This window comes from Plodia interpunctella, chromosome 27 (assembly GCF_027563975.2).
Source record: "Plodia interpunctella isolate USDA-ARS_2022_Savannah chromosome 27, ilPloInte3.2, whole genome shotgun sequence".
Lineage (NCBI taxonomy): Eukaryota > Metazoa > Arthropoda > Insecta > Lepidoptera > Pyralidae > Plodia > Plodia interpunctella.
In genome coordinates this window covers 3965385-3978333 of record NC_071320.1, presented here as the reverse complement: position 1 = coordinate 3978333, position 12949 = coordinate 3965385, and the positions used below count along the sequence as shown (strand labels likewise).

At 36.3% G+C, this 12949-nt stretch overlaps 1 protein-coding gene across 2 annotated transcripts; it reads right to left on the bottom strand.

Annotated features, from left to right (window-relative positions):
• Window positions 1-426: 426 nt before the first annotated feature.
• AspRS (Aspartyl-tRNA synthetase) lies at window positions 427-12918 on the bottom strand. Of its 2 annotated transcripts, none has more exons than XM_053765253.1 (13): window positions 12749-12918; window positions 11801-11920; window positions 10261-10423; window positions 9182-9317; window positions 8045-8222; window positions 7059-7203; window positions 6260-6411; window positions 5279-5445; window positions 4417-4532; window positions 3609-3763; window positions 2984-3095; window positions 1598-1657; window positions 427-589 (listed from the first exon to the last, which is right to left on the bottom strand). In XM_053765253.1, the coding sequence occupies exons 2-13, from the start codon at window positions 11912-11914 to the stop codon at window positions 486-488; spliced, it is 1602 nt and encodes a 533-aa protein (XP_053621228.1). In that variant the 5' UTR covers window positions 11915-11920; window positions 12749-12918; the 3' UTR covers window positions 427-485. The 2 variants fall into 2 exon arrangements, with proteins under 2 accessions (XP_053621228.1, XP_053621229.1); XM_053765254.1 differs by lacking the exon at window positions 12749-12918 and adding an exon at window positions 12552-12573.
• Window positions 12919-12949: the final 31 nt, after the last annotated feature.

Below are 12949 nucleotides of genomic sequence, written 5' to 3'. Positions count from 1 at the left end.
TTTCCCAAGACTTTTTTTTTTCTAATACCCTCTTTTTCATTAAGAAAAAAGGCAAAAGCCAATAAACGCACAATTAACTATCGATGCACAACTTATATGTTTATGTTATAGTTGTTTCCTTTTCATTATAATTTATATGAGCGAGATCGATGATATGCTATTTCACTACGAGCCAATGATAATGAGTGAGACAGCTTTATGTTAGTAGATAGTAGAGAATCTAGACACAATGTTCGTTATGCTCCACACTGTCGCATAACTCGGACACATGCCGACGTGAACGCGTGAACATTGCGCATATAGTAAGAGTGCTTTTATTTACCGCAACGAAAAACCAGCAATGTATACTGAACCGCACAAAGTTTGACGAACTGTTCGATGACAGTGTGGAGCCGCTAGACTAATAATAGTGAAAATGAAAGAAAATTAATAATAAAATTTATATTACAAAAATGATTACATGTTATTTTATTATAATAAAATATTCAAGGCGTAATCCTTTTGGGGTCGCGTGGGAACATAGAAGTCTTCCTGATGTTGTCCAGTCCGAGGTATAACATCACAACTCGTTCCATGCCAATACCACCGCCTGAAGATAATGTAACATTTTACATATCGTGTGCTTCAACTTTTTAAGAATAAGAGATTTTATAGGAGATTAGCTAATATATCTTTTGTAAACTTTATATATATATGTGTATAGGGTTACCGGTATTAAACACAAAACCTAAAGACAATTGGGTACATCAAAACAAGCAATTACGACGTGATTCGTAGTTTTTTTTTAATATAAAAAAAATCTAATTTGCGATTCCACGAGACAGTACAGTTGCGTTATGTAGCGGAATCGAACATAGAGTTAACGTTTTATAGAAACTACATTAAGACTAAAAAAATGTATTTATTACGTTTAGACAAAAGTCGTAGAACAAAAGATGTTAGTCTCTATGTACCTTATGCGCCTTTGGAAGGTTATGCGTTAGATACCAGTAACCCTGTATATGATATATTGGGACAAATCACACTTGATGGAGCTAGCCCCAAAGAAGTTCGAGACTTGTGTTATGGTATACTAGTTCAACGTATAACAAATACATATATAGATAAACATCCTAGATAAGCTATATCAACAAAAAAGAAAAAAGTATGGAACTTTATTTTTCCAAAATTATAAATTCTTTTCATTGTTTATAATTATAATACAAAATAACAATCTAGGAGCACCTCCACATGGCGAAATCGGTAAAGTTATGATCTAACTTTAGATGACGACGGATCCCAACTAATAGCATAAAATGCGAAAGTAAGTTTGTTACCTCTTCACGCTCTATCTACTCAATCAATCGTCTTGAAATTTTGCATACACGTAGTTTGAAGTACGGAGAAGGACATAAGGAATACTTTTTGTCCCGAAATTCCCACGGCAGCGAAGCCCCGGGGCGCAACTATATACAATCTTTGACAAAATCCGTCCAGCTGGCTTGACATAATAATAATAATATAACTCAGTAACAAACATCCTCACTGGAGTCATAGAGACCACGCGAGCAAAGTCGCGGTCGTTAGCAAGTTTATGATAGAAGAAGTATAGATTTACCTGCGTGCGGAGGACAACCCAATCTGAAGGACTCAATGTACGCAGCTATCTTGCTGATGTCTGGAACAAAAATACGTTTAAATATTTTGATAATATACAGGGTTACTGGTATAAATAAATATATTAGGACAAATCACACAGATTGAGCTAGCCCCAAAGTAAGTTCGAGACTCGTGTTATGGGATACTAACTCAACGATACTATATTTTTAACAAATACATATATATAGATAAACATCCAAGACACGGGCCAATCAGAAAAAGATCATTTTCCATCTTGACTCGACCGGGGATCGAACCTGGGACCTCTCGGTTCAGAGGCAAGCTTTACCACTTTACTTTACCACTGCGCCACCGAGGTCGTCAAACGCAAAACCTTCTAAAGACTATTTGGATACATTAAAACTCTACATATCTTAACTCTGTGTAATAGCCAAGCAACAAGAGACAGTACAGTAGCGTTATGTAGCGGAATCGAACATGAAAAAGGATTTTTTTTGTATTTATTACGTTTAGACAAAAGTCGTAGAACAAAAGATGTTAGTATCTATGTACCTAATGCGCCTTTGAAAGGTTATGCGTTTACCATTAACCCTGTATATATGACTAAATCTCATACAAAAGTAAAATGATGAAATAAATAAGCAAAGGTATTCAGGCGTCCACGTGCAATCAACGAATATTAGAATAAAAATAATATTTTTCTCGATTTTCCCGCAATCGAAGTGAAAAGCCGAGTCGCCTCGGTCGTAAATCGATATTAAATTTCACCCTTGACGTAACTATTGTACATTTGATTTTGCTTGCGAATTCCCCCGCGTGTATTTCTCTGTGAAAGCGGAACAGACATGATTTTCATACAAACTTTCACCCCCCATTATAGTCATTTGGGGGTAATTTTTTTTATTGATGATTTGGAGTTTGAACGGAGATATTTTACTACATGCTACGTGTAAGTGAAACAGACAGACAAAATTTCGCATTTGTAACATTAGTATAGTATTGACAGATAGTAAATTAAAGCACCGCCCAAAATGCTTCCATTTACGATTTTGATATAAAAAACATAAATTTTGCGAATATTAATTTAGGATTAATATTAATTTTGGAAAGCTATGCATTTGACGGATAAAATGCTTAGATTCCCAAAAGGGCAAAATCTTGAAAAAAGTTGGACTAATCAAACAACAGACTTGACCAACTCTCGGTGAGAAACTCAGAGCTCGTCTCAAATTGTGTGATTCCTACTTGTTTATCATAAAAAAAATTAAACAAAGTGTACACTCACAACTCTCGGTGAGAAACTTAGGGTTCGTGTCACATATGTGATTTGCCCCTTATATGAGAAAAGTTTAAGAATCGCTGGACTAAAACGAAGTGCACTCACCAATCGCGTGGTGCTTCGCCCTCTCAGTGAGGAAGTCGGGGTCGTGTATTCGCTGAGCACCGCTCAAAATCTCCTCACCGCGCATGAACATATCGTAAGAGTTCGACCATTTCTGAAATAGGATATGTTTATGACTCGAAAAATGTTGAGAAACATACACGAAATATGCATTAACAGACAGACAGAACAGATGGCACAATAGATGGCCTTCTCAACACACAAGTTATTATCAACCAGAGTGCAGGGTGTGCAAGTCTATGAAAACTGCTATACATGAATCAGATACACCAATCTGATTCATGTATAGTAGTTTTCCTAGACTTGCGGATTTGAATCCGTCTCGGCGCAAAATGTCCTTTCCTCACAATATCCTTTCTCATAATGTCCTTTTCTCAAAATTTCCTTGTGTGTTTTTGATGATAATTTAGATAAGCATACTGATTAAAACGGTTTTTTTTAATTAAAAGGACATTTTCTGAAAAGGACATTATGAGAAATTGACATTTTGAGAAAAGGACATTTTGCGCCGAGACGTTTGAAACTCCGACCTTTCGGTTAACGGGCCTTAACCATTACACCACCACTGCTTCAAAACACGTAAAACTATTAGTAAACCACAACTTACAGGGTTATTAGGGTCGGGCATGGTGTAGAAGGGCCTCACAGCCAACGGATACTTGTCCAAAATATAAAAGTCCGTGTCATACTTCGCGCGCACCAATCTGCCGAGGAGTTTCTCGTCAGGTGTTGATAAGTCGTCTTCTTCACCTATTGTTACTCCTTAAAATTAAAACAAATTAAAAATTAATTTGTGTGTTTCCTGTTTATGATATCTAAACACTGCTGACCTATTGGCGTTGTCTCCAGAGAGAGATAGCAAGAGATGAAGTGAGAAAAAAATTACAGATAACAAAAAATATGACGCATTTCTCGCCAAATCCCATCAACAGCTAAATGTCAACACATAGTCGAGAGAAAATGCAAACAAACAAGTGTGTGTTTCTCACCGATTTCTTAAAACTTCCTGAGAAACTAGTCTGAGTGACATTGAAAAGAAACAATCTAAAAATAGCCTAATAGTACTTTGGATATACAGACAACAATAAAATTGAATGAAAATAAATTATTTTAACTTCTGTATAAAAAAGTAATTAATAAGTACTGGCCGCTAAACTTCTTTACTATTTTAAAAGGAATTATTGTCATTATTTTTTATGGTTCTTAGATAGTTATCTCGTTCGTTAATTTTATGTGATTACAATAATATTTCTATTTCACTCTATCCAAATTTCGTTTGATACAATTCCGGCAATAACCCTTTATACAACTTCTATGAATTATAATTTGGTGACGGTTTTAACTGAATTTTCAACACAATTGTACCTATTGTTATGAAATAAATGAATATGGATATGAATATGTGTGTTTCTCACCCGCCTCCTTCAACATCTGTACCGCCTGCGGGAACTCCAGCCTGAGAGGCGGGTCGAGAAACTTGAACGGCTCCACTCGATACTGCTGTCCCACTACTGCTATTTCTATCGCGAATCTATAATAAATTATACGCTATCACTACATAGTACAAAACAAAGTCGATTCTTGCTGTCTGTCTGTCCCTATGTATGCTTAGACCCTTAAAACTACGGTTTTATTGTAATACAGGGATTAAAGAGGAAGGTTTATATGCATATAACATGATTAATATTATACCTAGGGTCGCTAGTTACGCCATAAATTTTTAATTATGCAAAAAAATAAAATCTGGCTATCAGTACCTATTACTGATAATATGTGCAGTCGAAACATGAAAAATCGAAATCCATAATGTATCCAAAAGAATGTATAATAAATTGGTTATAATAGTTAGAGTGTGCCACCTGACACTACGCTTCATAGTAAAGGTAGGTTCAGTGCTGCGGTTCACACTAACTCGATTTTAATTGATAAATTCCGGCAATTCTTATTTATTTTTAGCCTATGCCGGGGTCATTGCACGCGAGAGCGAGAGAACACGATAAACTATGAATTGGGAGTTTCAAACTACGTCCATAAGTTCATTGATATTTTGGGATAGACGCAAACCTCAATAACTTTGGTGATAAACGATAATATTAAATTTTGATTACTCATTAATAGGCTCTTTAATATTAAGCCTTTAATTTATTTGGCATAATTAAAAGTTTATGGTGTATATATAAAAAAAATAAAAAACACGATGCCCGTCTTCTACGCAGTACCCTAATCACAAAAAAAAAATTATCTTTAGCGCAGCCAGTAAAATATTAAATCACTTACTGGTCTCTAAGTCCTCTAAATATATCCGTAAACGTCTGTCCGATAGTGTCGACGACTTCGTGGTAGTGATTCTTGAACGCCATCTCGAGGTCCAGTCCCACAAACTCCGTCAGATGTCTGTGTGTGTTCGAGTCCTCCGCGCGGAACACCGCGCCCACTGTGAACACCTGGGAACATACTCATATGTTAAAGTAGGATCAATTTAACAGGTCACATTTGACACTTCGTCCAAATTCATAAATGTAACCTTGTAACGGAGGGCGTACAATATTTATTGTTACAAAATCAGGACTACAAAAAATTCAAAGATAAGGGGTTTATTCAAAATCTTTGAAATTAACAATACTAAAAGAAGAATTTTTTTGACAATTGTAGCTATAGGCTGACAGATGTCAAATGTGACTTATTAAATTGGTCCTACTTTAACTAGCTTTTGCCCGCGTTTATTACGTGCGTCCGCTAACAACTTATTTTTCTCAATATCTCAGGGTTGTGAGCAACGTGCCGCGATGAAACCTATATCAGATTTTAAGTTAGTCCGCTATGCAACTGTGAAAACTGTATCAATTCCATGAAGTAGCTTTTGCGTGATGCCCGAGCAAACATACAGAAGGATAGATAAAAATTCTAAAAAGAATTTGACTTCTATTGGACCCATGAACACCCCTTTAATGGTTGGTTACTAGTTAGGTACAATAGTGGAACATCAGTAAGATGGTTGTGATGTACAGTTACGTGCTGGAGGATGGGGCACGTAATCTTGTTGTTTACTACAGATGTTGAGTAAGAAGCCGAGACTGACAACTACGGCATTAAAAAAGGATTTTGCTAAAAAACAGTATTTACTTTTGCTAAAAATGTCAAAAAATGTTTTTCCAAAAATTCAGTCAAAAAGTTTTTACAATATTTTGTTTGTAAATGTTTGTTTGTTTTTACATACCAAATATCTGCTATTCTACAACATATTGTACATGCAATCACCTTATCGAAGTCAGCGGCTATGGCCATCTGCTTGTACAGCTGCGGGCTCTGCGCTAGATACGCCGCGCCCTTGAAGTAGGACACCGTGAACACATTCGCGCCGCCCTCCGATGCAGCAGAGATTATCTTCGGCGTGTGGATCTCTACAAAACCTGGTAATGGGGATTAAAAAAATATTATAAACATGAAAGTAAGTTTGTTTGTTACCTCTTCACGCTTTATCTACTCAATCAATCATCTTGAAATTTTGCATACATATAGTTTGAAGTACGGAGAAGATATAAGGTACCTTTCATCCCGAAAAAATAACGACCCGAAAAATTTACGCGGGCGAAGCCGCGGCAAAAGCTAGTCGTTACATATTATAAAAAGTCTCGCGTCTGTCTGAATGCGATATATTTAAAATGTAACGGACGTATTTTTATACGGTTTTCAGCAACGGATAGTGAGATTCCTGAGGAAAGTAAAAAAACTGCAATTAATGTGTTCTTTGTACAATAAAGATATTACAAACAAAAAAAAACACATATGTAGAAACCAAAATAATAGCCAGCCCTTCTGGCCAACCAAGACCAACACTGATTAAATCAGTTTCTTTAGACATTTCTTTTGAGTAGTGGTATACCTCATCAAACTGTGCTAGTAAACGAACATGGCGGAAAAAGGTAAAATGTACCGTTACGTGCGGAGGAGGGACACATTTACCATTTACCGTACACTACGCTCACATAATACGGTGGAACATCAGTGATCTGGTTGTTATATACAGTCACAGTTGCCGTAGGCACACAACACTAACCTCTTTGAGTAAGAATGTCTCGAAACAGCCGACAAACACCCGCTTCAATCCTGAATATTGCCTGGTTCGCAGGAGTCCTTAGATCTAAAACTCTGTTGTCCAAACGGGTGTCTTGGTTGACGCGGATCTTCAACGCTTCCGGGTCCTGCAATCAAATGGTACAAATAGAAAACTATCGATGGAGATTTATTTATTAAAGTGTCCAAAACGAGTTTGAAACGGTTCTCCGACAATTGCTTCGTCTACAAACCATTCGCCGACAGAATGTCCCCTCTATTCTGTCGGCGAATCGTTCGTAGCTGAAGGGTTCTGTCGTTCAAACGCCCGATATTGAAACATTCTGTCGGCGAATCGTTCGTAGCTACTCGTACAAATATTATAAATGCGAAAGCTTGTGAGGATGTATGTCGTATGTTTGTTATTCTTTCACGAAAAATCTACTGGACGTATTGTTTTGAAATTTGGTGCACGGGTAGAATATGACCTGGAATAACAGGGTACTTTTTATCTTTTTACGAAATTCCCACGGGAGTGGAGCCCCGAGGCGGAGCTAGTATTATAAATGCGAAAGTAAATTTGTTTGTTTGTTACCTCTTCACGCTCTATCTACTCAACCAATCTTCTTGAAATTTTGCACACATGTAGTCTGAAGTATAGTGAAGAACATAGTACCTTTCATCCCAAACAATTAACGCGGGCCAAAGCTAGTTATTAATGAATAAAAATAAACAATTATTACTAAATTACTGATTTTATTCTATGCTGTAAAAGATAAAAATGTTCTTATCTGTATATTTTCAATATTTTAAAACTAGCAGCGCCCCGGGGCTTCGCTCCCATGGGAATTTCAGGATAAAAAGTACCCTAATTATATTCTTACACATTCTTTCTTATTATATTCTACCTGTGTATCAAATGTCATAACAACCCGTTCCTTAGATTTTGTAAAAAAAAAAACTCGTTTTTGCAAAAAAAAAAAAACTCACGTCAGATATTTCCGGTCTAGCGGCGTCCTCGATCTGCAAAGGCAGTTGGGGCTTCGCGGCCGAGACGGTCCACACTTCTGAGACAACCAACTCCACGTTTTTGACCGTACACGACTCTATGGGGGACGCTGTTTTGACCACAGTGGCTCGCACGTCCAATATGGATTCTTTTGTTATACTGCCAAAAAAGTCAGGGAATTATAAAAAATATTTATAATCTAGGTAAAATAGATATATTTAGGATTATTTCACAATTCACTAGACGTTGCCCGGTGCTTCGCTCCCGTGGGAATTTTGAGATGAAATATACATCTATCTATGGCAATCTTGGATAATGTACCTTTCTAATGGTGAAATATTTTTTGAAATCGGTTCGGCAGTTTCGGAGATTGCCCGCCTCAAACATACTCACACAAACTCACAAAACGCTCTTACCTCTTTATATAAAAGTAAAGAAGTATAGAAAAGTGTATTGGAAAGTTAATTTTCTAAATGTATGAAATAATAAAACTCAACAGCTTAAAAAAAAATTGTAAAAACTTTTATTATGAAGTCATCACCATAAACTTTACAAACTATCAAATAAACGTATGTTTCTTTGCAAACATTTTAGAAAGTTGTGACGTCACTGCACGTCGTGGCACTAAGATTACAACTTGGGACCTCACGGTTCACAGGCAGGGCCCACTAGTCACTAGTGCCACCTTAAACCTAATACCAGCTCCACACTTTGAATTGCATGAACATTGCGTAGTTAGTATGAGTGCTTTTATTTGCCGCAATGAAAAACCAGCAATGTATACCGAATCCGACAAAGTTTGTTAAACTTTTCGACGACATTTTGGAGCCGACATAAAATAAAGAAGAGCAGACATAAATAAATATATAGGGACAAATCACACAGATCGAGCTAGCCCCAAAGTAAGTTCGAGACTTGTGTTATGGGATACTAACTCAACGATACTATATTTTATAACAAATACATATATAGATAAACATCCAAGACCCGGGCCAATCAGAAAAAGATCATTTTCCATCATGACCCGACCGGGGATAGAACCCGGGACCTCACGGTTCAGAGGCGAGCACTTTACCACTGCGCTACCGAGGTCGCCTAACATAAAATAGAACACTCACCTGCCAACAAACTTGACCATCTGTTTGCTGACCCTGCGTTCCTCACAGACGCTGACCAGCATCTGGACGGTGCTGGAAGTCTGTCTGAGCACAGCGAAGCACTGCTTGCCTTTAGCACGAGAAGTTTGGAGACGAGCTGAAGAGAATAGATATATTAATTAGTATGATAGAGTACGATATATCAATGCTATTTGATTTTTTATTTCATCATTCAACATCATCATTTCAGCCTCTTTGTGCCCACTGCAAATTCAAATCAAATTCAAATTAAAATCATTTATTCAGAAATTAGACCTTCACATGCACTTTTTCTCGTCAATTTTTATATTTATAGTTATTTCTCACAAGCTACTAACTACTGGCATTTCGGAACGACCACTGCTGAGAAGAAATGGCGAAACTCATTTGAACAGTGTTGGTCCCTCATCATGCATCATGCCAGATCAGCTTACCATTATTGTTTCTTACAATGTTTTTTTTTTATTAAAGGATATTTCAATAAAGAAAGACAATCGCTTTAATTTGTCAGTTATATTAATTAAGTGATTTACTGTTTAATATAAAAATAAATTGACTATGAACTTGAATGTTTTAACTATATGTATATCGAAATTCATCAAACATGATGCAGCGATTTAGCAATGAAAGTGTGACAGACTTTATAATATTAAATTTGGATAAGCCTAACAATAAATCGGTTTAATTAGTTTCTTTCGACATTTCTATTAGTATGTGATTAAAAATTTAAGATGAATACTGCCTATGAAAGTCCAATTTCCAACTTTATTAACTTTGATCTTTTAAAAAATAAATTAAAATTAAAATATAGAATATATAAATATATCATCACATATAGTTATAAAATATAGGCTATAGCAATCTTGGATAATGTACCTTTCTAATGGCGAAAGAATCTTTTAAATCGATAGTTTCGGAGATTACCCGCCTCAAACCTACAAACTCACAAACGCTTCATATAATAGATATTATATTAACATTATACATTATAGCACCTCCCATGAGGGTAGACAGAGACTAAGGATTTTCAAAAAAATTATACGTAATAGAGAAAAACAAACCTCGAACCCAGACCTCTTTCCCGTCCAGCCCGACAGCCAAATCCCTTACATCAGTGTACACTCTGTCCGCAAACTCCCCGGATGACTGGATCAGCTTGCGGACCCCGTACAACCCAGCTGAGAAATCCGGCTCCTCTGTCTGTTGCTGCTGTGATGATGCCGCCTGGAATGAATAAATAAATAAATATATTAGGACAAATCACACAGATTGAGCTAGCCCCAAAGTAAGTTCGAGACTTGTGTTATGGGATACTAAATCAACGATACTATATTTTATAGCAAATACATATATAGATAAACATCCAAGACCCAGAATCAGAAAAAGATCATTTTCCATCATGACCATGACCAGGGATCGAACCCGGGACCTCTCGGTTCAGTGGCAGTTCATGGGCCAGGTCGTGAGGTTCCCTCTATTATGGTTGAGCTACGCGATGGCTGTCCCATGCGTTACTCGTGAACGGGTGCTGCCAGAGGGAACTGGTCATCTTGTTTCTCATATATTTTTATGTAAGTTAATTATGTTTCTCATCGATAAATATATATAATAATCATCACTCCGATCACAATCATAACCTGTTTTGATATACCTTTTATAGTCAAAAGTACATTATGTACTTTTATATATTATTAGAAAAAAAAACATTGTAAGAAACAATAATGGTAAACCTATCTGGCATGATAGGGACCAACACTGTTCAAATGAGTTTCTTTTGGCATTTCTTTTCAGAAGTGGTCGTTCCGAAATGCCAGTAGTTTGTAGCTTGTGAGAAATAACTATAAATATAAAAATTGACGAGAAAAAGTACCTGTGAAGTTCTAATTTCTGAATAAATGATTTGATTTGATTTGGCAAGAACTTTACCACTGCGCCACCGAGGTCACCATTTCGAAGTCAGTTCAGACAGTTTCGTCAGTTCGAATGATATAACTATCTTATTCTTGTCGAGGCTTCAGTTGCGTTATAACAATACAACAGTCTATTAAACCTGCTTTCCCACCATCCATCCTTACATATTATAAAACAAGTCCTCTGCTGCATCTGTCTGTATGTCTGTTCAAAAACTACTGCACGGATTTTCAAGCGGTTTTCACCATTAGATAGTGTGGACCCAAGGAAGGTTTAGGTGTATAATATATTCTTTTTTCCCAAGCGAAGCAGGGACGGGGCGCTAGTAAAGTATAAATAGATCTGGCTCTGTTCAACTTGAGCTCACCATTGTCTAACAAGCAAAAATTTGGGATCAAATTCATTAAATCAGAACTAAAGTCCACATTTCACACATCCACAAATTATATGAGTTCTTTGGAGATTGTTTTTATTTACAACTAGTGGCCTGTCCCGGCTTAGCTCAGGTAAATCCATATTAAATTATACACATAATTACCTTCCCCAGGAATCACACTATATATTGAAAAAGCCCGCATCAAAATCAGTTACATAGTTTTAAAGATATAAGCATACTTCGTCAAGCTTTGTTTTATAATATGTAGTGATTGGTACCTATGCAGACATTAAATCTAAATGCTAAGAAATGACCTTATGCTCAGCCTTTTTCTGTTGTTTTTCGGCAGCCTTTGCCGCTTTCTTGGCCGCCTTCTTGCTGGCCGCGTCACCCTCCATCACCGGCTGAGGATCTTCTGATACGACCATTGCTGCCTGTTCACATTTGTATGACATAATATTTATTGCACAACACTTATCCCACTATTCATAAAACAGTTGAAGAATACTTCAATTGACAGATAAGAGACAAAACATACTTTGGCATACTTTAGTATGTTTTGTCTTTTTTATGAATAGGTAGATCAAATATTTTCTCAAAAAATGAGATGAATAGTAGGTACATTCAGTCATTGAGTGTTGGAGCCCAGGGTCCACTGGGGTCAACCCATAATGTCTTCACTTAATTATATATATTATTAGTATTAATTAATTAATTATTAGTATTAATGACTACCTAATACCATATTTATAACAATAGTCATTTTTTAAAGCTATTTAAATTTGAGAAGGAATATTTGCCTACAAATGGAAGTGGTTTGTGCTATCAAAAATGGTTATTAATTATCATGTTCTAAATACTATTTGTATTCCGCGTCTTTCTCTCATCTGAGCGTTTTCTCGATATCTTCCCAGCTTTTCAGAGTCCAGAGTCCGCTATTGTTTCCCGCGCCTAATTGGCTGATATAAAAACTAGGTATATGCTGCATTTTGTCTGCATTTTTAACAAAATAAATTAAGATAAGACTATAAAAATAGATCGGCTTTTAGATCAAGAGGTTATTACCTTATTTACACAACTATTACAAATAAATTAACCACATTAGCCACTAAAAAGAAACTGATACTTTGTAAACTGTTGATGTATGAGTCACAACTCACGCAGTCTCTTAATTTATATGAATTTATTACAATTTGTTTCCACAACTATCTCTAAGTTTCATCATGATTGTTATAGTGAAAATAAGTTTGATTCATACTCACCAAGTGTATAGAGCCGGTTGTTATGAGAAGTATAATGAATGCTTGAGTAGATATATACTCAGGCAACTGATAAAAACTAATTATAACTTTATTGCACAAAAATATTTGCAAAAAATAAATAGGTTACTCGCTGATAGCAGGCAAGCAAACGGTCACCCACTCCGGCTGTCAATCAAACGTCAACGTCACCGACACTACGTC

Excerpts from the sequence above, each read along its gene's own strand:
- AspRS (XM_053765253.1), bottom strand. The coding sequence starts at position 11,914 with ATGGTCGTATCAGAAGATCCTCAGCCGGTGATGGAGGGTGACGCGGCC. Across the intron at positions 8,223-9,181 it reads ATGGTCAAGTTTGTTGGCAG|TATAACAAAAGAATCCATAT; the intron begins GTGAGTGTTCTA and ends CTTTTTTGGCAG. Across the intron at positions 3,764-4,416 it reads ACAGATGTTGAAGGAGGCGG|GAGTAACAATAGGTGAAGAA; the intron begins GTGAGAAACACA and ends TTTAATTTTAAG.